Here is a 20,771-nt window from a genome sequence, read left to right as displayed (position 1 = left end):
TTCAGTCCCCACTCGGAAAGTAACAGCTTAGAAAAAAAAATACATTTATTCACCCATTTTCTGCAGAAGGCACTTAAATAGGTGCAAGTTCAGGAAAAGCACACAGCTGCACCTGTTGGCACCATGGCCCCACCCCTAACACAGCATCCCTCCCTCGTCCCCATGTCACCCATCCCTGAGCCTCCATCACACACCCCACGTCAGCTCCGCAGAGGGATACTGGATGCTGCAGGGGTAGTACCTGGCATTCCCCAAAGCCCCATTCCAACTGGGCTGGGGGCAGAGGAGGTCCCATATGTTACCCTTATGACTGTGAACCCAAAGCCACAATGCTGACTTGACTAGTCCCAGCAGAGATGTCCTGGTCCCCGTAGGATGTCACAGCTCATCCTTCCCCACCACAATGGCAGCTGGTGATTCCTTCTCTGGTTCTGGCTCCAAAACTCCCTCTTTGATGCCGAAAAGCATTTTCACCAAGTCATCTGCCTGCACACGTTCCTGTGGGCAGACCCATGGTGGTAAGCATAGCCACTGTCCCACCCAAAAACCCTATGCGCTGCCGGGAGGGAGCTTACCCGCTCACTGTGCCGAGGGTCCAGGGTGAACCAGAGGGCAATAGCGCAGCGCTGACCCTTGGTCACAGCTTTCACCCCATGGGGGTTCTCTGAGCCAGAGGAGAAGCCCACAGCACGGCCACACTGCGGCTGGACCTCTGCCTGTCAAGGGTGGGAGACCAGGAGACCCCAGTCAGGGCTGAGTTGGTTCCCCTCAACCCAAGTTCATCTTTTGCAGAGGCTCAGGGGATGTTCCCAGGGGACAGGGCCAACAGGCAGGAGCTGGATTTGGTGCTGTGCATGGATCCTTGGAGCTGAGCTACTCACGGTCTCAGTCTTGGCATCTAGCTCGGTGAAGTAGAAAGCACCTCCTTCAAAGTCCCCATTGAGGTAGAGGATTGCACTAAAGGGAGCAGGGAAGAAGCGGAGGTGACAAGTAACCATCACCAGAGCTCCCCAACACCATGGCAAGAGGCAGAAGCAAGAAAACCCAGGTTTAGTGTCCTCTGACCTTGCTCCTCCCAATTCAGGTGCAACCAAATCATGGTAGCCTTAGGTGGGGAAGCTGCAGCTGACAGCCACCACCAGTACCTGTAATCCCGGAAAGTGTAGGCTGGGGGTTCCTTCACGCACAACAGTGCCTCTGCATTGAGAATGCAGTTGTCCACATGCACCTCGTGGCTATTGTCACTCCGGCCTTCTTGCTTCTCTAGGGTAGAACAGGACATGTCAGGACCCCTCTGTGCAAGAACAGGGTCCATCCCCAAGTATCTTGTGCTTGCAGATGAAAAAAGAGTAATGTTAGCCTAAAGCGCTTCCACATGCTTGGAGTGTGGATCATGCAAGACCATTTGGGTGGGCATGAAACACTGTTGACTTGTCCCATGGCATTTCCATAGCCTTCCAGGCACAACCTCTCTCAGCACCCATCCCAAAATGCCTCAGAGTGATGAAATCCTGTATGGCATGAAGCCATCTGCCCTGTTAGAGGTAACCAGCAGGGCTGCTTCTCATCTTCCCCAACTGGGCTTAGGGACAAGCTTCCTACACCCTCCTGGGAAGAGGAGTGGGTTAGGGACCAGCAAGGAGGTCTCCAAAGAAAGGTCCAAGACTACACCACTCTAGTATTAGAGGAGATTCAGACAAGACAAGACTTGTTCCTCTGGGCCACAATTACCATCAATAGCTGTGCGACACACTAGATGGGAGTAGGAGAAGTGGAGTGGAACCTCCAAGCGGAAGTAGGACTCAATCATGTGCCGCACCTTCTCTGTCACGTTGTAGTACAAGTAGGCACTGTGCAGGGGCACCTTGCCCTCCTGGCCGAGCTGTGGAGGACAGACAGGACAGGGACTCAGCCCCAGATGGGCATGGGCAACCATCTCCCCCAAAACTACATTCCCTTGTCCCCACAGCCTGTTTCTCCACACAACCACCCCAACCTTGAGGGCCTTGAGGACAGTGACGCCATAGAAGGTCTCGCTGGGAGTGTGAGGAGAGGTCTTCCCCCGATAGCCATCTCCAGCCAAGGCAGCCGCCTGTAAAACCCAACTGGTGTTACTGGTCTGATGTGTGAGCTGCAGGATGGGACCCCTTGGCATCCTCTGCCCATCTCTGCCAGCTCCACCTGTTCTTGCACTCACATTAGTGAGTCTCTGCAGCTCTCGGCACTCCTCAGCAGAAAGGACTCCATCCACCACGACACGCTGGGAGCCATTCAGGGCCCTGGAGTTCATGGTGACACTGGCTCCTTTGTACACCAAAGGGCCACCTGTCGCACAAATGGGATTGGTGGATGTGGGGAGAGATGCCACCAACTCTGCTGTGGTTGGGGGAAGCTGCAGTCCCTCCACCTGTTCCTCCTGCCACCCATCTGTGAAGGGACTGTGAGCTGGCAGCAGGGGTCACAAAGGTCTCCATCCCACCTCCCCTCCTGGCCTTCTCCACCTTCTCGGATGAACTTGCTCATGTCGGCAGACTCTTTGGCCTTCTCCTCCACCAGTGTCTCAATCTCCTTCATGAGGTTGCCGATTTCCTCAGAGATGCGTGCTGCTGTCTCCCGCTCCACCCTGAGCATGCGGCAGCCATCAGGACCACCACCCCACTGTCCCCACATCAGAAATCAGGGCCACTAAGACAAGGGCAGGACAAGTTGTCTCAGGTGCTGGTAACGAAGCTGGCACCTAGACTGGAGGGAGTCACCTCAATGCATCCTTCACTCTGAGGTGCTTGGGGTGACCTACACATGCCCATCATCCCATGAGCTGATGGGAAGTAGAGTTCTGCCCTCCAGCAGCCTCTTCCAGTCCCAACATTAAAACTTCCCCTGGCAGAAGCTCTATGCCATGTCCTTTAGCCCAAAACCCATGGAAGAAGAAGGGTTTGTCCTGTCGGACCCCCATTGGGTGAGTTTGGCAGGGGACAACACTCACTTCTGTTTCTCTCGCAGTCTTTTTGGCATCACCTCTTCAGGTGTCCATGTGTCCTGCCACCAGAAGAACAACATCAGGAGCTGGACAAAGATCTGGCCAGGACACAGACCCCTCATCTGCATTCCATCTGGCCACTGCATCACCCTGGTCTCACATCACCCACCGGGTCCACAAAAGGGATGCCAAAGACATCATAGCTGAAGAAGAGCATCTCCTTCTCCATCAGACTCTGCTGGTAATATACCTGGATCTCCTGTGGCAAGGGGCAGAGGGATGGGGTGAGGTACAGCAGGAGGATTCTGAAAAACCCTGAGTGTGAGCAGGAAGATGCAGGTTTACATCATTCCTGTGATCCTTGCTCCAGACCCGCAGCCTGTTTTCCTGCTCCATCGGGCAACAGGGAAGCAAGTGGCATTCTCCATCCTGTCTGAGCTTCCCTGTGGACAAGCCCTGGGGAGGTGAAGTTGAGCAGAGGCACGTGTGTGTCTCTTCTACAGGAAGCTCTTTAGTACTAGTTTCCCTTCCCCTACTCCAACTGGTGTGGGGCAGAGACTCCCATTATGCCTATCACATCCCAGGCAGGACCTGGCCATCCAAATTTGGCTATTTTGAAGACAAATCCCCTGCTTTTTAAGCAATTTCACTTCAGTTGTGGAAAAATGCAACAGAGGTGGCCTCAGATCCTCCTAAAAAGATTGTCCACCTGCCTCTCACAGCCCCTTCTCTCAGGAATGGGTCCATGTGTGCCAATCAATCAGCTTCACTTGCCCTAAGACATTTTGCCAGTGATGTTTTTCAGCTTTTCAACTACTCTCCAGCTTGTCTGACCTTAAATCCACCCATTCCTGTCCACCTTTGGTAGCTGGCACAGAGGAGACCCTACAGCTTCTGCAAAGGTCCCCAGTGAGGAGAGATTTCCCTCACTTAGCAATCGTCCTATCTTATTGCTCACCTCTCGCGGTTGGATGGGTCTGGCTAGGTTTTCCCCCAGGACAGTGGTGTAATAGGCCAAATTTTGGTTCATCACCTCGTCATGTGGGAAGAAGAGCAAATAGGTTTTGGCACATTCAATGGCTTTTTCATAATTCCCATCTGCAATGAGAAATGGGACTGTTAATGGCATGTCCAAGGACACTGGAGGCAGAAAAAAGACAGATATGGAGGAAAGATGAAGTTCCAAGCAGTGTCACAAGTAGGGCAGATGCCCTGGAGCAAGGATAACTGCTGCCACAAAGGCAAAAATCAGACTCTGTGGTGCTCTCCTGTCTCCAGAAACCATCACAACAGAAACCAGGGGTACTTGTACAGCTTGGGTACTTTTCTCACTTGGAAAATGTTACAAAGCCAATTTAGAGGTAGCCAGACCCAACCATTTACTGGCAAACCTGCAGTATCCAGCCACTGAAGCATCCTACCCCACTTTCATGTGGTCTTTCACAGAATCAGTCAGATTGGAAGGGACTACAATGGGTTGTCTGGTCCACCTCTCTGCTTGAGCAGGATCCTCCGAGAGCATACAGCACAGGCCTGTCTCCAGATTGCCTGGAATATCCCCAGTGAGAGAGATTGTGAGATAACCTCTCTGGACAACCTTTTCAGTGCTCAGTCGCTGCATACATCCTCATATCCAGGTGGAACTTCCTAGCCATGTTTCTGCCTCTTGTCCTATTGCTCAGCACCACAGAGCAGAGCCTGACTCCATCCTCCAGCACTACCCTGCAAATACTGACAAACATTGAAGAGGTCCCCTCACAGCTGTCTCTTCTTGAAGATTTCCATCCTCTTGGACTTCATATTTTTTCTCCTCCTTTTGAAGAAATTCACACAGAAACATTTTATACTTTTCTAAACAAGTAAATAAAAAATGAAATCAAATCAGGTGTATCTTCCTGGGTTGTAACTCTTCTGTGGTGGGAGTGTGCTGCTGTGATTTGAGGCAAGAGGTGGGCAGCTGGCAAGGAGGAAAAAAAACCCAGCTCCTCTCGGCTGTTGTTTCACTTGAAAAGTGAAGCTGCCCAGTAATAAAGCAACATGGAGAATAACTGCAGCCAAGCACGGAGAGATTCAAGCTCCTGGAGAATGTTTCAGGCAGGAGGAACATGCCTGTATCAACCTCATTCAGTACAAGGCCTATTGGAAGGCTCTCCATCAGCATCAGTGAAGATGGGGGCAGGTGGATGGGAATAGAGCACACCGGGGAGAAGGATATGGACATAACAGTAGATAAAAAATAGCACAGGACCCATCTGTACACTAGCAGCTCAGAAACACCCCCTCACCCAGGCTGATCCCTGGCAGCATGGGCAACAGGTGAGGGAGGGATTCTGCCCCTCTGCTCCACTCTGGTGACATGACACTTGCAGTGCTGCCTCCAGCTCTGGGTTCCCCCGCATAATGATATAGACTCATTAGAGTGGGTCTAGAGGAGGCCACAAAATGGTCAGAGGACTGGAGTCCCTCTGTGAAGAAAGACTGAGAGAATTTGGCTTGTTGAACCTGGACATGAGAAGGCTCCTGAGAGATCTTGATGGCCTTCCCATAACAAGAGGGGCCACAAGAGAGATGAAGGCAACTTTTTATAGTTTGTAAGGTTTATAGTGACAGGACAAGTGGAATTGTCTTAAACTGAAGAAGGGCAGCATTAGGTTGGCCATAAGGAAGGAATTTTCTCTGATGAGAGTGGTGAGGTCCTGGCACAGATTGCCCACAGTATTAAAGACCAGGTTGGATGGGGCTCTGGGAGATCTGAGTGACCAGTGCTAGAGGTCCCTTCATCTTCGGTTGGACTGATGAGATTATTTTTTGAAGGTCCTTTCCCCACCCAAACCACTCTGAGCATCCATGATATCAGGCAGAGTGCCCAGTGCTGACAACCACAGAGGATGAGGTGAGGAGCTGCTTACTGTTGTAGTAGGCAAACTGCAGGTAGTTGAAGTGCGAGGGCAGGAAATTCTCTAGAGGCTTCTCCTGGCCGGGCTGTGAGGCCAGCTCTGTGACGCAGCCCTGCTTGCAGCTTAGCACTTGCATGGAGTGATCTGGCAGAGAAAAACACCATGTCACTGCTCACAGTCACCCATGGGCTGATGGGCAGGACACTGAGGGGTATCCAATCTCCTGCTCATATTCAGGTTGTTGCAACCTTTTTGGTAGTGGAAAACCCTCAGGGATGGGGGTTGTCCACCTCTGAGATGATCAGTATGGGGTTGTGGTGCTCTCTCAGGACACACTAGCCATCCTCAGCCTCCCATGACATCCTGGTGACCCTCTCTTGGTCTCTCTTCTGTCTTTCCATGTTCCTCTGGAATTTGGAGAATTCCTGGGCATCAGCCCTAGTGCTAAATTAGGTAACCACTTCCTGCCACTTACTGGCCACACCTTCACACTAGTGAAAGCTAGGATGGGGTTTCCACTCTACAGGGACCCCCTACCCCCACCCCAGGTCTTTGTGGACCAACCCCTGGAGAATTGTACTCAACTCTTGTGACAGGACACAGAAGGCATGGCTCCCACCTGTAATGGCCTGGAAAAGGTCTGCATTGTACTCAAGGTAGTTGTAGCCCTCGTAGTCATATGGTCCCTCGCAGAGAGCGCGGCACTCAGTGTCTGCCACAAAATATTCCTCCAGTGCCTTCTCCAGGTGCAGGATGGCAGCAGCTGGCTGCTCCTCCATGTAAAACCGGATGCCCAGCTGAAACTCGCTCTGTGGAAGGATGAGAAATTATGAGGGGAATCTCAGTGCTTCACTCCTCATGATGGATCACAATGCCATAACGGCATCTCATGAGCTCTCTGAGCTAGCAGCTGTGGTGTGATTGCCCTGGGTTGCACAGTGGAGAGGGACTTTGGGAGGACAGGGTCTTACCAGGTGGGGTTTGGCCTCCAGGTCAGTGAAGTCATCCTCGTGGACTCCCACCATGGCCTGGTAGTACTCCAGGTTCTGCCTCATCTCCTGGTGCCCAGGGTTGGCCACGAAGAAAGTGTGAGCAGCCGCCGCTGCCTGCGCCGGCCGGTTCATCTGGGTGGGACGGGGGTGAGACGGCGCAGATCCCACGCGGCGCGGAGGGGACACCCACCCCCAGGGCATCCCGGCAGCCGGGGCGGAGGGCGGTGACAGGGGCGGCTCCGGCGAGCTCCGACGTGGCACTGGTGGGGGGGGGAGCGCGAAGGCGGGGGGGACAAGGCCGGGACTGATGGCCGGCAACCCCCATTCCGCCGGGGCAGACACCGAACCCTCCCGGAGTCCCGGGACCGGGATCGCCGCCGGCCGGTTCACTCGGTCCCACCCATCCATCCTCTCGCCTGATTCCGGGATCCTCCGCGCATCTCGCCCGTCCCAAAACCCGTCGTAGCGGGACACCCTTTCCCTTCCCTTTCCCCTTTCCTTCCCCGCCGCTGGTGCCGCACCTTGAAATAGGCGACCTGGAGGTAGTTGTAGGGGCTGCGCCGGCCGAACTCCCGGTCCAGCTCCTCGCCCAGGCGGTACCGAGAAGGCGCAGCGGGTCCGCAGCCCCGGAGGCAAGCGGCGCGGCGAAGCAGCGCTCGAAAGAACCACAAGTCCCGGAACACCGGGTCGGTTTGGGACTCGGTTCCCTCCGCCGGCCCCGCTGTGGCGTTGGCGCATCGCAGGCGGCACTGCACCAGGCGGGAGCGCACGGCGGCCCGCGCCCGCAGCGCCCTCTCCATCTGCAGCACTACGGTGGGCCAGTCTCCCCGCGCGTACGCCTCAGCACCGGCGGTGAACAGCGCGTCCGGGGACTGGGCGGGCAACGGCGGGTCGTCCGGTGCTAGGGTCGGTACCGGGACCGGTTCCGGTGGCGTGGCCGCCCGCGCCAGCAGCACCATCAGCAGCGTCGGCAGCAGCAACAGCAGAAGGAGCAGCGGCGACAGCGCCATGTCCGAACACTGGCCGAGGAGCGGCACCGCCCACCCCGGCACCGGCGCGGTACTGACTGCGCCCCTCCGCCCCGCCCGGCGGCCAATCAGGGACAGCAGAGCCCCGCCATGGCCGCACCGCTCACTGTGCGCGCTGTCGCCGCAGCGGAAGCCTCTCCGCCGGGCGGAACTGGTTGGTTGTGGCTGCCGATGGCAGAGGGCGGCGCGGAGCCTGGCGACGAGGGCCCCGGCCCCGGCCCCGGCCCCGGCCCCGGCCCCGGGTTGGCCCTGGTCGAGGGTAGCGCCGGCCGCGCCGGCCGCGTCGGGGAGCCCGGGGACCTAGTGGCCCTGGCCCAGCAGGTGCAGCAGGTGAGGGCAGGGTCCCAGCGGCGGGGCTGCGGGGGCAGGACTGGGCTCGCTGTCCGCTGCCTCCCGAACGTCTCCGGGGCCTTCTGAGGCGGCGGTGGCCTTGGTGCCTCCCAGCGTGTCCCACTGCTCTTCAGTGGCCCTGGCGGCCTCCTGGTGTGACCTGTGCTGTTTCCCACCATTTCCCACTGTCCTCTCCCAGTATGTTGCAGTGTCCTGCCTGTATCTTCCCGAGTTCCCACGTTGTTGGTCTCTCCAGAACCTCCCATTGCACTTCAGTACTTCCCACTTTGCCTTGCTGCCCCACAGTGACTCTTAGAGCATCTCACTGAAGTCCAATCCCAGCATGCCCTGCTGCCTCCCAGTATGTCCCACTATATATAGTTCACAGCAGCATGTACAGATGCCTCCCACTACCATCCTCCTAGTCCATCCTAGCACCCCTGATATGTCCTATGACTGCTTCAGTGATTCCCAGTCCATCCTGACTCTCAGTCCACCCCAGTTTTTCCTGATATGTTCTACTGGTCCTCCCAGTGCGCTCCAGTATGTTATACTATCCTCCCAGTGCCTCAGAATGCATCCTACTGATCTCCAGTGATGTACCCCAGAGCTGCTCAGTTCATCTAGATGCTCAGTGTATGTCCTACTTGCTCCTCCCTGTGTATCGCACTACCTTCCAGTCCAATCCATTGCCTCCCAGTATGTCATGCTACTCCTTCTCACTGCCCCTCAGCCTATCCAGACAGCTCCTAGTTCTTGCTCCTGCCTGGGGGTGCCAGGACAGCTCCTGTGGCCCCCAACTGTTGATGCCTTGAGCTTGACCGTATAGCTGGCTCAGCACAGTCCATAGGGCTGTGGTTCTTCCTGTTCTGACCAGCCCTGCTTTTCTCTCCCAGGCCAATGACTTTATTCGAGCAAATACCTGCAGCAAACTGACAGTCATCGCTGAGCAGATCCGGCACCTGCAGGAGCAGGCGCGGAAGGTGAGTAAGGATGGGCAGAAGGCTATTGTCTTGACTTGAGAAATGAGCATCTGCTGCTGTTGCTGAGCATTTGGGGAGAGCTGTGGCCTATGTGCGAGTTGGGGCCAGGAGCTGAGCAGAGACGATTTAATGGAAAAATAAGGAGGTTTATTGTCCAGTGTCAAGGGAGATGGGGGAGGGTTGATTTTTGTGCTTTCCCTGCATCCTCAGCAAACCAGGAAGGACTTTGTGAATAAAGTAGGGGAGCAAGGGTGGCTGGTTCAAAGCAGCTTGCAGGCATCAGGACAGAGAGAGATGACTCTGTTTTTGGGACTGGTAATTTGTGTGTGCACTGTGCTCTTAGAAGGATCTGATGATGATGCGGCCCTAGCTGGATCTGAGGCCCTGGGATAAAGTGGTGTGCTTCAGTGGGTTCCACTGTGAGCAACTAGCACTTTTGGGGCCTGGAGCACGCTCGCTATGATAGCTGACAACAGAGGCAAAGGATGGGTCTTTGTATGGACATCCAGGGATGGTTTATTAAGCCTCAAAAGCAATCGAGGGACAAAGACAAACTTGGACTGAGGGCAAAGGGTTTTATATGGTGAAAAAGGGGTGACTCTAAGGGTCAAGGTCCAATGGGAACAGATGAAAATGGTGCAGAGGAGGGGCAGCTAACCAGGGGAACCAATAGGGTAACAGAGGTGAAACACGGCCTTAGACTGGGACCAATGGGGATCAGGAGAGAGGAAAACATTCTAGGAAATATGGTGAACAGGTATCTGAACTGGGGTGGAGCAACTGTACGAACCAATGGACTTCAGACGTTAATATGTGCCTGCAAAGGCCTATGGGAGTGAGGCACTTCTCACCCTAATCTAAGAGGGGTATTTCTCCTTGCCTGCTTTTGCATCCCCAAGCTTAAAGGGAGGCTTTCAGGCCTCCATACTGGGAAAGATGAGTTCTCTACCTAATGAGAAGCTTGGTTTTCATGTTTATTCTGATTCATTTGCTGGAGTGGGTGGTCCCAGGAGTATACAGCAGGGCTTGGCTGTGTTCATCAGTCCAGCCTTCCACTCTTAGGAGTAAAATCAGGAGCCAGAGTGGGGAAGGATCTGCCAGTCATTGCAACTGATCCTGCCATTGAGGCCATTATATCATGTAATCATTAACTGGTGGAGCTGGGGCAGTCAGGTGGTGGAACAGGGTAGATGAATTCTTCTTTGTTTGCTGCCCCTTCCCTTGCAGGGTACAGCAGGAAGGCTTGTGTTAGGTTGCAAATTCAAGTTGTGGCTGGAGGTGTGTATTCTATTGCCATCTGTTAGAGGTGGGACAGTTATCTCCTATTAATGGGTCACCTGTTAAAACCAGGTGGGGCAGTTTTCTTTATCTCTTCTATGACCCATCCTTCCTCTGGGGAGATCTCTTCTGTCAATGGGCTATTGAGTGTCACTGCATGAGTGATAAAATTACATCATCCCATTGGGAGATGCTCTGCCCAGGGGGAGGAGCCAAGCATTCCTACCTGGATATACTCTGGCATTTGGAAGACCACAGCCAGCCTTTTCCCACTCAATTCCCAGAGAAGCAGCTTTGTTTTCCACTGGATTCCCAATGGAAGACCAGGCCCATCTGCACTGCCATTGGACCTTCAGAGGAAAACTACATCCTTCTACAGGATCCCTGCTCCACCAGAACCACATTTGTCACTCCAGGAGGACTGCAGCCATTATTTAATCAGACTGCTACCAACAGCCTGACCAACAGGGTGTCAGATCATATTTCTGATTCTGTCAGTGTTGTTTTGTATTACTGCATTTTTTTTTCTAATAAAGAATTGTTATTCCTACTCCCATATATTTGCCTGAGAGCCCTCTTAATTTCAAAATCATAATAATTTGGAGGGAGGAGGTTTACATTTTCCATTTCAAGAGAGGCTCCTACCTTCCTTAGCAGATTTCTGTCTTTTCAAACTAAGACAAGGCCCCAGTCCAGCAGCTGTGTGTGGAGATGAGGAATAAGCCCAGCATGTGGTGGTGTCAAGAGTAGAGGTGAATCTGGGGTGAGATGCAGAGGTATCTCCACCTCTGTGGAGAGGTTCTCTGAAGTCCTACAGACAGGAAAGAATTGGAAAAAACTTCATCTCTTTGGAAAGCGTCTCCTTCCTGTGTGCCAGGGAGATCAAGGCCACGTGACCTATAGGTCAAGTGATGTGCCTTGGACTATGGCTGAGAGGCAATAGCATGTTGCCATTTTATTTCAAGTGTAAAGATGTTAAGATGTAAAGATGTTTTGTGTATTCCAGGTCTTGGATGAAGCTAACAGGGATGCTGATCTGAACCATGTGGCCTGCAACCTTGTGAAGAAGCCAGGAAATGTTTACTACATGTACAGGCGGGAGAGTGGGCAGCGGTATTTCTCCATCCTGTCTCCTAAGGTGGGTGGTTACAGGCCATGAAGAAGCAGAGAGAGGAAAAAAGTAATGTTTTTGGTGCTTGGGAACATATGGAGCTCAGACAAAAGCACCAGCTTGATGGGGACATTTGTTTGTCCCTACTCAGGTTTGGTGCTTGCCCTTGCTCTTGGTTAGTCTGCTGGGGCCAGAGCTATTTTATAGTGTTCTCTGGCTTTTGATGGAGAATGGCAAGAAGCCCTCTGGGGCGTGGACCTGGATTTTGTCTTTTGGTACTGCGGTTCTTTGCCTGAAAGTAAAGAACTGACAGTGGGCTCTGAACCTTCCCTTGCTGGTGTGGCTGCCTGGCAGGAGGGTCTCTTCAGGTACTTCAGCCCAGGCAGCTGAAGAGATGATCTTGGAAATCTCCTCCTTCCAGACTACCTGTTTTCTTACATGCAAGGTGGAAGTTTCAGGGCAGGTCAGGGAGATCTTGTGTCCACATGCCTTCCTCTGTCAGCAGTGCTAGAGCTCGACCTGATCTTGGACTTGGGTATCTGACCCTGTATTTAGGTTAGGAAATGGTATGGTCATGTAGCTGGGACTGCTTTGAAGGTAGTAGGGCTGAGAGACAGCACAGCCAAGCTCCAAGGAAACCTGAACACTGATGGAATCTCTCTTTTCTCCACCAGGAATGGGGTACTACTCCCCATGAATTTCTTGGTGCCTATAAGCTCCAGCATGACATGTCCTGGACTCCGTTTGAGAACATAGAGAGACGAGATGCTGAAATAACTGTCCTGGAGAAGCTGCTGAGCCAGCCGGCAGCATTGCCCCTGTGCATGGAGCTCAACTTCCAGGGTGTGACCAAGTGACCACACAGGACCCCCTGAGCAGAGTCCCTGAGTGAGGGGACAGAGTACCTGTACGCTGCCAAAGGCAGGGTGGAAATAGACCAAGAAACAAAAATGCTGATTGCTTTTGTGCTTTAAGAAGTTTAATTCTGCATTCAGTCATACTGGACTTTCTAGTAATTGAATAATTTACTTCATTGACCTATGGCAAGCTGTAGTAAGAGGCAGATGATACCAGGAGGTGTGACTTCCAAGAGTGCTTGGAGCAAAAAGCAGAAATGCTTGGGGCAGATGTGCTAATGTTGTAAAATAATATCTCCTGTCTGCCTGGCTCTGGTGTACCTCGCTGTGAATGTATCAGGTAATGATCTCAGGGCTGGATTTTCCCCCTTATTAAAATGTACATGTTTAGAGAGCTCTGTGGTCTGGAAAGAGTGGTCAAAAGCTTATGCAAAGGGTCTGCTGTGATGAGTCTTCTGGTCTCTGTCCTAGCTGGTCTGAATCCCTGAGCTGGGAACATGAAGCTTTTCTCTGGAAAGAGCATCCCCAAAAGTGCCATGCAGGCTTCAGGTGTTCTTCAGATGATGTGTTTCACATCCTCATGCATTCCCCCTTGGATTTGAGTGCATGAGCTGCTAGGTAGAGGCAGGATACTGGATGACTTTATGCCAGAGCAGTGGGGAGAGTAAAATAAACCATGATCTCACAGGTACCACCAAGACAGGCCCTGTGTTCTTCCTGCGTGGCAAAAATACCTTTAGCTTTGCCAGGAAGACTTAGTGGCATGTGGAGCTAGTAGGATACCCCCAGCGTAATTTTTCCATCTAGAAAAACTAGGGAGAAGTAAAGATCAGAGCTGCTGAGGAGATATCCTCCCTCTGCCAAGCCACACAGGGCTTCTTCAGGAACTTGCCTGCTTTTCTGTGAGGAGCCAAAGTTGGAATTTATTGACAGAGAGGATGTCCAGGTTGGATCCTGGTATGTAACATTAGATCTGGTTGGATTCTCCCATGACTTGCTCACTTTTCTAACATGACAAGATGATCTTGTATGCTACTCCAGGCATTGCATGTACACAATCACCTTGCCACCTCCATGGGCAACATGGGAGAGTTGGGGACCACTTGTAGGAGCTGAATTCTGACCTTGGGATCTGGGCCAGCTATGGATGGATTTCATGCTTCTTGGTGGAGCCTGATTGTGAGCGCATCTACAAAAACAAGATCCTTGGGGACCAGCACTGTCACTGTGTTTTGCCATTGCTGGAATTTATTCCCCTTTTGCAGGACACAGCCTTACCTCAAGTCTCTAGCATTCCTCTGTCCTCATCCCCATGCACTGGGAGTTTGCCTTGGGAGATGCTCAAGGCTGCTGGCGGTGACAGTTCCTCATGGGAAGAGCTGTTTCCTACTGGTGTTACAGAGGATTGGAAGGTTTGGAGCAGCTCCCTAGCCCAGGATTTTTTGTCCCAGATTTTCTTCTCCTAGCTCTGTCCGGTGCAGTAGCTCACCTACATCCCCGCATGGCTGAGCCTCTGTTTGGCAGAAACCTGTTCCTTGGATTCAATATGAGGCTTTTTTTTCCATATCTTTCCTCACTTGGAGCACAAGGACATATTAACAGGAATTTGTTATTAGTAGTAGTAGTATTAGACCAGGCTATAATTAATTCCATAACAAGTTACAGGTGCTGAATTTGACAGGGTTTTTCTCTGCTTGTTTCACTGCCTTGAGTCTGATTTTACTGCATGGTATTATATCTTAACTTGGAAGGGATAAAGTTAATTACTGCATGGACTTTGTGTGGTTCACGTGTGTTGATTTATGCTCCTCTGGGAAGTGAGGATTCTTGCCCTGGTTTTATCTGTTTCCATCATTAATATCTGTACCATGGCATGCACAAGAGGCTTGAGGAGTGGTGGTTGTGGACCTCTGTAGCTTATGGTGGGATGTCATGTGTGTCTAGCAGACACCCCTGGCCCTCCATAGCCCACAAGTCACTAGTATTCTGCAGTTCTTCTAGGCACTGTCAAGTCTTTCTCTTGTGAAAAGACAAAGGAGGCCTCAAGAGACGGGACATGGAGGTAATGAGCTCATAGTCATCCTCATCCTTGGCATCCTCATTCCTTTGCACTGTGGGAAGTGGGGAATGAGGCTGGTGCAGGGAGCAGTTGATGGAAAGGGGGAACCATTCCCTCAATATTGCTTATGCACTGTTGAAGTGTAATTAAAGTCAAAGAACTGTGAGGCATCATCAGAAATACTGGAAGGTGCTCTAGAGCCAAAGCAAAACATAATCTGGAACACAGACAAGGATGAAGCTGGTTGAGGTGGAGCCTCATGTGATGCTTGCATCAAGAATGAGTTTCTGGAGGAATGATGAGATGGTGCCTTGTGGGAGACTCCAGGGTCTCTCCAGGTTCTTGTTCTCATCCACTCGGCTCAGCCTCTACCCAGCTGGAACATTTGTGCTTGACAGGGCAGGGATTTCATCGAAAATCATCTGGAAGAGACAGTGAGACACTGATATCCACTCATGATTTCATCTTGAAAATTCTTTTGAAAATGTTCCTCTTCCTTTGCTCTTTTGTGAGTGCTCCGGGCAGCAGTGAGCATATTTGGAAGGCAGTGGCTCTTTCCAGAATCCCCAGGGATGTAGAATATTTGCAGAAGGCACAGATATGCTTCTGACACCATTACATTGGGCAGAGTGGATTGTGTCCTGTCTTTGGCCATGCAGATGGACCAGGGCTCATTTAAGAAGTCCAATGCAAAGATGGTTTGAGGGTTTGACCTATTCCATGTGCTCTCCAGAGACAGTGTTTGGTGACTTGAAGCTGCTGGCATAGGTACTTGCAGCTTTTTCCAACTTTTAATATTTGAATTGCTCTGTAGTTTACTGTTTCAGGCCAGATTTTTGCTTTGCTTCTCAAAGTAGTTGTGCCTGGAGATTTTCTTTCCGGCCTCTTGTTCCTGAATGATGGGGGTGGTTAGGGGGATTTAACTTGCCATAAGTACCCTCTGCTCTGGGGTGTCATCTCCCAGCCATGAGGAGTGCCCCAACAGGATGAACTGTGGATCTTTGGCCCTTCTTATGTCGGCTTCAGGTCCAGGGAGAAAAGACAAAAAACCAAAAAAAAACACGAAAAAAACAAGAAAACAAAAAAAACAAAAAGCAAACCACACCAAACCAAACCTAGAGGGAGCCTGGGCGCTGTGCCGGCGAACCTCACATCCGGCAGGCCGTGCCCGCGCGCGCCCCCTGACGCTGCGCGCAGCGCGCTGCGAGCCGCGGCGCATGGCCGGCAGGGGGCGTCCTAGCTGGCACGCCCCTCACCAGCGCGCTGCGCGGTGACGTCAATCGACTGCCCCTGTGCCTGCGCCGAGGAGACCCCGCAGTGAGCTGCCAACGCCCGGCGGAGCGTCCGAGGTGAGAGTGGGGGGGCGGGGGAGGGGGGCGGAGACGGGACTGGGACCCCCGGCCGAGCTCCGGGACCTCCGGCCGAGCTCCGGGACCTCCGGCCGGTTCTGCTCTCCGCGCGCACCCACCAATAGAGCCCTGGCCTTCACCTCGGCCGGGGCGCCCGCTGTGCGTGCGGGGCCTCCCCGGCAGCCGCCTGCCGGGGGGAAGGGCGGCCTCCTCCCGGCGGGTCCCGGTGGCTGCTGGCGGACGCTTGCCTTTGTGGGCCTGGTCTGTTGAGGTGGTCGGCATGGCCGCCGCTTCTCCTGCCCACCCTTCCCCCGCTTCCGGGCGGCCGTCGGACTGGACCCTCGGAACGGCGCAGGAAGCGTTCTCGCAGCCATGGCGGGGCCCGCCCGCACTCCCTTGCCCCTGCCCGTCCCAGCCCCGCCCTGCCCGTCCCGGCCTTAGCCGCGGCCCTCCGCACTCGGTGCAGTCCGGCTGCGCTCGGGGCTGTGGGAGAAGCCTCGAGGGGCTGCGGGCACAGCAGCCCTGAACCGCAGCGGGGTGTGGGCATGGCGAGGAGTTGAGCTCTAGCTATGTGCCCTGCACAGACAGCGCTCAGTCGAGAAGTCGCAGACTCTTCTGGGTATCTGCCTCACGAGCTGCAGTGCTGTGGGTTATCCAAAGCTGTCCCACAGCTTTCGTTACATCGTGATGCCTCTGGCTGTAGCTGGGCCAGGAGCTAGCACTGCTTCAAAGGTTGGTGTTGACATATGTTTTTCATTCTCCTTGGAAATCTCATAAAAATGTACATACTGCAGAATCATAACTCCTGTCTCTGTTTTAAAGGTCTGGTTTAGTGATCTAGATTTCAGTTCCGTATCTGTAAGTAGATAGAACTTGCAGCTGGTGACAGCAGTAGGAGACAGTTGCAGAGCCAGGTAGCTGTGAAGACCTAGCATTGGAAACCTATGCTTAACAAAGAATGGTCGGGATTCCTGTTGTCCTTTCTGTGTGGATGCTGTGGCCAGGGCAGCCAGAGATCCTGTCTTGACAGCAGCATGAGGAAGACAAGCCCTGGCAAAGAGGCCGTGTTAGATGGCAACTGAGTGATCAGACATGGTAACTGGATGATCAGAACTGGCTGCTTGGTCTGGCCATCTATGATTGTCTTTGTGCTTCTCTCCCAGGAAAGGAGGTGTGGGCTGTTCAAAATATTGAGTTGCAGCGCCCAAAAGCTTTATTTTTTTTTCCGGAAGGGGCATTTAAAAACTGCATCAAGCTCATTGTATTGCTGATTGGGATAACTCAGTAAAGCATTACAGCTTCTGTTTTTCTGTAAGCAAATTATATTCAGCTGGCTGAATGTGAGGAAGTTGTATGTGAAGAAGCTGTTCTAAATTTCCCTTCTGTTGTAAACTTCTGCTTTGTACTCTTGTTAGTGTAAGGTTCTGAGGAAGATAATATAGGCAACTATATTTGAGTCAGGTCTTAGGCATGTATGGTTTGAATAAGTATATTGCCGACTGTAAAAATGGTTTGGTGTTTAAACTGTTCTCATTTATGCTTCAGTAACAACAACAACAAAAAAACTAAGTCTTGGCAAGGAATAAAAAATTACTGTGGTGCAAGATAAAACATGTTTTCACTTTGGTAACATATCCGAGGCAGAAATTTTAATCACTAAATTTGCATACTTTGAACTTGGTTATTCATGACCTGCAACTGATGTTCTGAATCATTAAGTGCTCTGCTTTAGGGTTGTTTGCCTAAAACTGATGACTGGGAAGTTCATGATGTTTTTACTGTTTAAATAGAAAAGCTCTGGAAGCTCTAGAGTGTGAAGTACCTAAAACTGAAACTGTCATTCTGCTAAAAGGCAACGGTAAACATAAATGGAGCCCCTGTGAAGCTCCCAGGGATTTCTCTTATAAGTGTTCTGTGGGCTTTCCTTGCTGTAAACCCTGTGTGAGGCTGATGGAAAGTGCAGCATGAAGCTAGCCACTAATCTTGATGTAAAGCTTCTTTTTCATTAAAATGTAGATGTAGTACTAAAGTAATTTTCCAAGTTTTATGAGCATAGATAGCTGGACCTTACAATTAAAACCTTTTCAGCAGCTCTCTTGTTACCATGGGGGTTGGTTGGTGTACCTGGGTTCCAGCTCTGCTGTTAGCTCCGGAAGACTCGGACAATAAATGAACATGCTGCACTACAGCTGAGGTTTGTGTAAGATGTTGCAGGTGAGATGTGTATAATCTGCTTGATGCCCATGTGAGTGCTCACAGCTTTTAAAAGTTGTTTGTGGGCTTGTGTTTTTGATCCTGCTCATTCCTCTGCCTGCCCTTTGTGGTCAGGAGAGCTGAGCTCTCCTGCTGTCATTTGGCTCCATCATGAATTTATGATACGAGTTTCTGGAGCAAGAGACAGTTAGGAGGAATTGTAGAGGGTTTAGTTATCATTGCTCTTTAGGAAAAGATTCTTTGCTGAGGAAAGAATGACATATTTCTCATTTTAGAAGATGAAAGTTCTGTCAAATCAAATGGAAGTGGAATTGGTTTCTGGTGCTTCAGGTAGCAAGAAGCTCTCTAACCACTTAGTCTTCTTCCTTGGTTCCTTTCACTCCCTTACATTAAATGTAGGTGAAAGCACCCTATATTCAATAGTTAATATATGACAAATAAAACAATTTATTGACCAGATAAGCTTTTATGCAAAGTTTTAAGAGAAATTTAAAGTACCTTTACATTTCTGCAGCCTGTCACCATTTAATTATCTGGCTTCTCCCAGACCCTACACTTTATTACGGTTTGACACGATACAAGCTAAGTGTATATCCCTCAGGAAGGACTGCCATTAGGAGTGGTAGGTAAAAAAAATCCCTTTCCCCAGAGTTTTTGCAAGGGCTGAAGCTTGGCACAAAAGTTCTCCCTCTCTGAGGTTGTTTGGCCACCCCAACATAGTGGTCAGCTGCCCCTTGCAGCCCATGGTGTGTATGTTAATACCTGAGGTGAGTGACAGGAATGGCATTAAGGCAGGTAATTCCCAGCTTCTGGTGGGGGATCCTTTAGGTTGCTTTTGAGTGGATGAACTGAATTTGATTACCTGGCCCTGGGTGTGCAGAAAACTGCAAACAGAGCAAGAAGCAGAGTTTGTGGAATTAATCTTTGTAATCTCCCCTTGGAGTTCCAAAGAATGACTCTGACCTAAAGAGTTGTAAACCTTCATAATACTAATTGGCCTGTTTTCAGTAGAGTGATGTTGAGAGTGTTGATTTTTCTTCTAAACAAGTGATATTTTATAAAGAGAACACAAAAAATTTGTTTTCAAAAGCTTTTAAAAGCTGTTATTCTGTTTTAAGCTCTTGTACTGCCAGTTCACTCCATTACTTTAGAGTGTTGTGGCATAATTCCTACCAGGAGATTTGGTCCATGCACCATTTTATTGTCTCATGAAAAACCAATACAGAAGCTTTTTAAATTAAGTAACATGAGGTCTTCCTTGGGGCCTTTGTCTGGAGAGGGTGTGTAGGTACTTCCAGCTACATTTTTGCCAAGTTGTCCATGCCTATGATCAGATTGTGTGGGATCAGCATGTGTTTTCCATCATAGACCAAACACTGGCGGGTGAAGGTTTTCACTAGGCTGAGGTGGTGTTAGAGCAAGCCTTAGGCTGCTGTGGATTGGGACCAGTAGAGACCCTGGGGGAATTGCGGAGGATTGCTGTGGCATGCATTGTTAGAGTCACAGCAGTAGCTGAGGCTGCCAGAATTGTCTTGCTTTGGAACAAGCTGGTTTGAATTGCTCAGCTCTTCTCAAGTTGAAGGATGCTGTGCTGTTTTTCTGGCCAATGAGTATTCTGTTAGGGGAAATAATGACAAAAGTGCTCCTGCAGCTTTGTATGCAAGTCAGGAAAGCCTCTGCCACTTGATGAGCTGGATGACTGTGCATGCCAAAGAGTGGCTGGGGAACAGCTGAATGCAGAGGAGCTTGGGTCTGACTGCATCAGTATGTTTGAGCAGTTGCCTTGAGTTCAGTGGTGCTTCAGGGTTTAGTGCATATGAAGTGTTGGTGAGTCTTCCATGTCCTGGAGTGCTGTTACTTTTTTGTGAGCCTCTTGTGCATCTGGCCATGGCTGAGTAACTGCCAGTTTCCCAGCAGGCTCTTGGTCTTGAGAAGGGGGATGCTAAGGCTCATCTTGGGCTGGGCAAAGTGGGATGGTTCCAGCTGCTCTGTTTGCTTCTGTTGGTTAGGTGAATGAAGGGCAGCTCCCCTGCTGCTCTCATGGTGTTGGTGAGCCTTCCAGCTACTTTCTTTTAACAGTGATCCAGGATAGCTCAGTATCTGAAAAAAGTTGCTTTTGCAGTGTTTTGTAACCATGCTTTATCTTTGGAGTCTTCAAACAGCATCTTGGTACACAGCCTGAACTATTCTCCCTGAACACAGTGCACCTTCCTAGAAACTTTCTGTTTGTGTGGATGGAGGACCTGCAGCTGTCCTGTTCCCTGAGCATAACAGGAGTAAGTAGGATCTGCTGCAGTGTGCAAGACAGGGTGCTTCTCATGAAGGAAAAACATGCCTCAAAATAGAGGAACTTCTGTCAATGTCTTTTCTACCTCTGTTGAATATAACTGGCCACAGGAAAATGGGGAGAACCATCAGGGCCACATGGGCCTTGGTTGGATGCTGTGTTCAAATAAGAGTGTAGGTGCAGGTTGTATTTGTAAATATTATCAGTATGCAACTAAGTTAGTGAAAATAGGGGTTTTTAAGTGGTAGTAAAATACTGAACAGGATTTTGTTGCATGGTTGAGGAATACAGCCTCCTGTAGAGTATGAAAGTGAAGAGTAGTAAGATAAGATTAAAATGGCTTTGGCAGAAAAGGACTTAATGTAACCCCACACAGGTCCCAGTGCTTAATCTGGGGCAGGTTTTT

General features: G+C 51.0%; 3 protein-coding genes across 10 annotated transcripts in view; 2 read left to right on the top strand and 1 right to left on the bottom strand.

Moving 5' to 3' along the window:
* Positions 1-20: 20 nt before the first annotated feature.
* P3H1 (prolyl 3-hydroxylase 1) lies at positions 21-7,890 on the bottom strand. 3 transcript variants are annotated; one of them, XM_021533751.4, is made up of 15 exons: positions 7,391-7,890; positions 6,849-7,001; positions 6,497-6,686; positions 5,890-6,021; positions 3,939-4,078; positions 3,150-3,239; positions 2,987-3,039; positions 2,502-2,623; positions 2,198-2,325; positions 1,997-2,092; positions 1,732-1,882; positions 1,146-1,263; positions 882-957; positions 576-716; positions 21-498 (listed from the first exon to the last, which is right to left on the bottom strand). In XM_021533751.4, the coding sequence occupies exons 1-15, from the start codon at positions 7,877-7,879 to the stop codon at positions 379-381; spliced, it is 2,199 nt and encodes a 732-aa protein (XP_021389426.2). In that variant the 5' UTR covers positions 7,880-7,890; the 3' UTR covers positions 21-378. The 3 variants fall into 3 exon arrangements, 2 of the variants coding, with proteins under 2 accessions (XP_021389426.2, XP_077644342.2); XR_014949823.1 differs by lacking the exon at positions 882-957; XM_077788216.2 differs by lacking the exon at positions 3,150-3,239.
* Positions 7,891-7,957: 67 nt separating this feature from the next.
* Positions 7,958-14,232, top strand: C21H1orf50 (chromosome 21 C1orf50 homolog). 2 transcript variants are annotated; one of them, XM_031506638.3, is made up of 4 exons: positions 7,999-8,227; positions 9,124-9,210; positions 11,495-11,626; positions 12,274-14,232. In XM_031506638.3, the coding sequence occupies exons 1-4, from the start codon at positions 8,069-8,071 to the stop codon at positions 12,454-12,456; spliced, it is 561 nt and encodes a 186-aa protein (XP_031362498.3). In that variant the 5' UTR covers positions 7,999-8,068; the 3' UTR covers positions 12,457-14,232. The 2 variants fall into 2 exon arrangements, with proteins under 2 accessions (XP_085415203.1, XP_031362498.3); XM_085559077.1 differs by lacking the exons at positions 11,495-11,626; positions 12,274-14,232 and adding an exon at positions 10,773-11,046 and having other exon boundaries at positions 7,958-8,227.
* Positions 14,233-15,807: 1,575 nt separating this feature from the next.
* The window catches only part of CDC42 (cell division cycle 42), a 29,731-nt gene continuing 24,767 nt past the window's right edge, over positions 15,808-20,771 (top strand). For 3 of the 5 annotated variants that reach the window (XM_085559083.1, XM_085559081.1, XM_085559084.1), the window contains exon 1: positions 15,808-16,596. The gene's annotated coding sequence lies outside the window, so the exon portion shown is untranslated. The remainder of the gene's footprint in view (positions 16,597-20,771) is intronic. The other 2 variants (XM_021533754.4, XM_021533755.4) reach the window with 1 other exon arrangement.

This window comes from Lonchura striata, chromosome 21, assembly GCF_050655825.1.
Source record: "Lonchura striata isolate lonStrDom1 chromosome 21, ASM5065582v1, whole genome shotgun sequence".
Lineage (NCBI taxonomy): Eukaryota > Metazoa > Chordata > Aves > Passeriformes > Estrildidae > Lonchura > Lonchura striata.
This window is presented reverse-complemented; position numbering and strand designations above follow the sequence as displayed.

Bases quoted from the DNA above. Each gene is read 5' to 3' on its own strand.
- P3H1 (XM_021533751.4), bottom strand. From the start codon at position 7,879: ATGGCGCTGTCGCCGCTGCTCCTTCTGCTGTTGCTGCTGCCGACGCTG. The intron at 7,002-7,390 runs GTGCGGCACCAG...CGTCCCACCCAG, and splicing joins TCCAGGTCGCCTATTTCAAG to ATGAACCGGCCGGCGCAGGC. The intron at 2,624-2,986 runs GTGAGTGTTGTC...CCGCATGCTCAG, and splicing joins AGACTGCGAGAGAAACAGAA to GGTGGAGCGGGAGACAGCAG.
- C21H1orf50 (XM_031506638.3), top strand. From the start codon at position 8,069: ATGGCAGAGGGCGGCGCGGAGCCTGGCGACGAGGGCCCCGGCCCCGGC. The intron at 8,228-9,123 runs GTGAGGGCAGGG...TTTCTCTCCCAG, and splicing joins TGGCCCAGCAGGTGCAGCAG to GCCAATGACTTTATTCGAGC. The intron at 11,627-12,273 runs GTGGGTGGTTAC...TTTCTCCACCAG, and splicing joins TCTCCATCCTGTCTCCTAAG to GAATGGGGTACTACTCCCCA.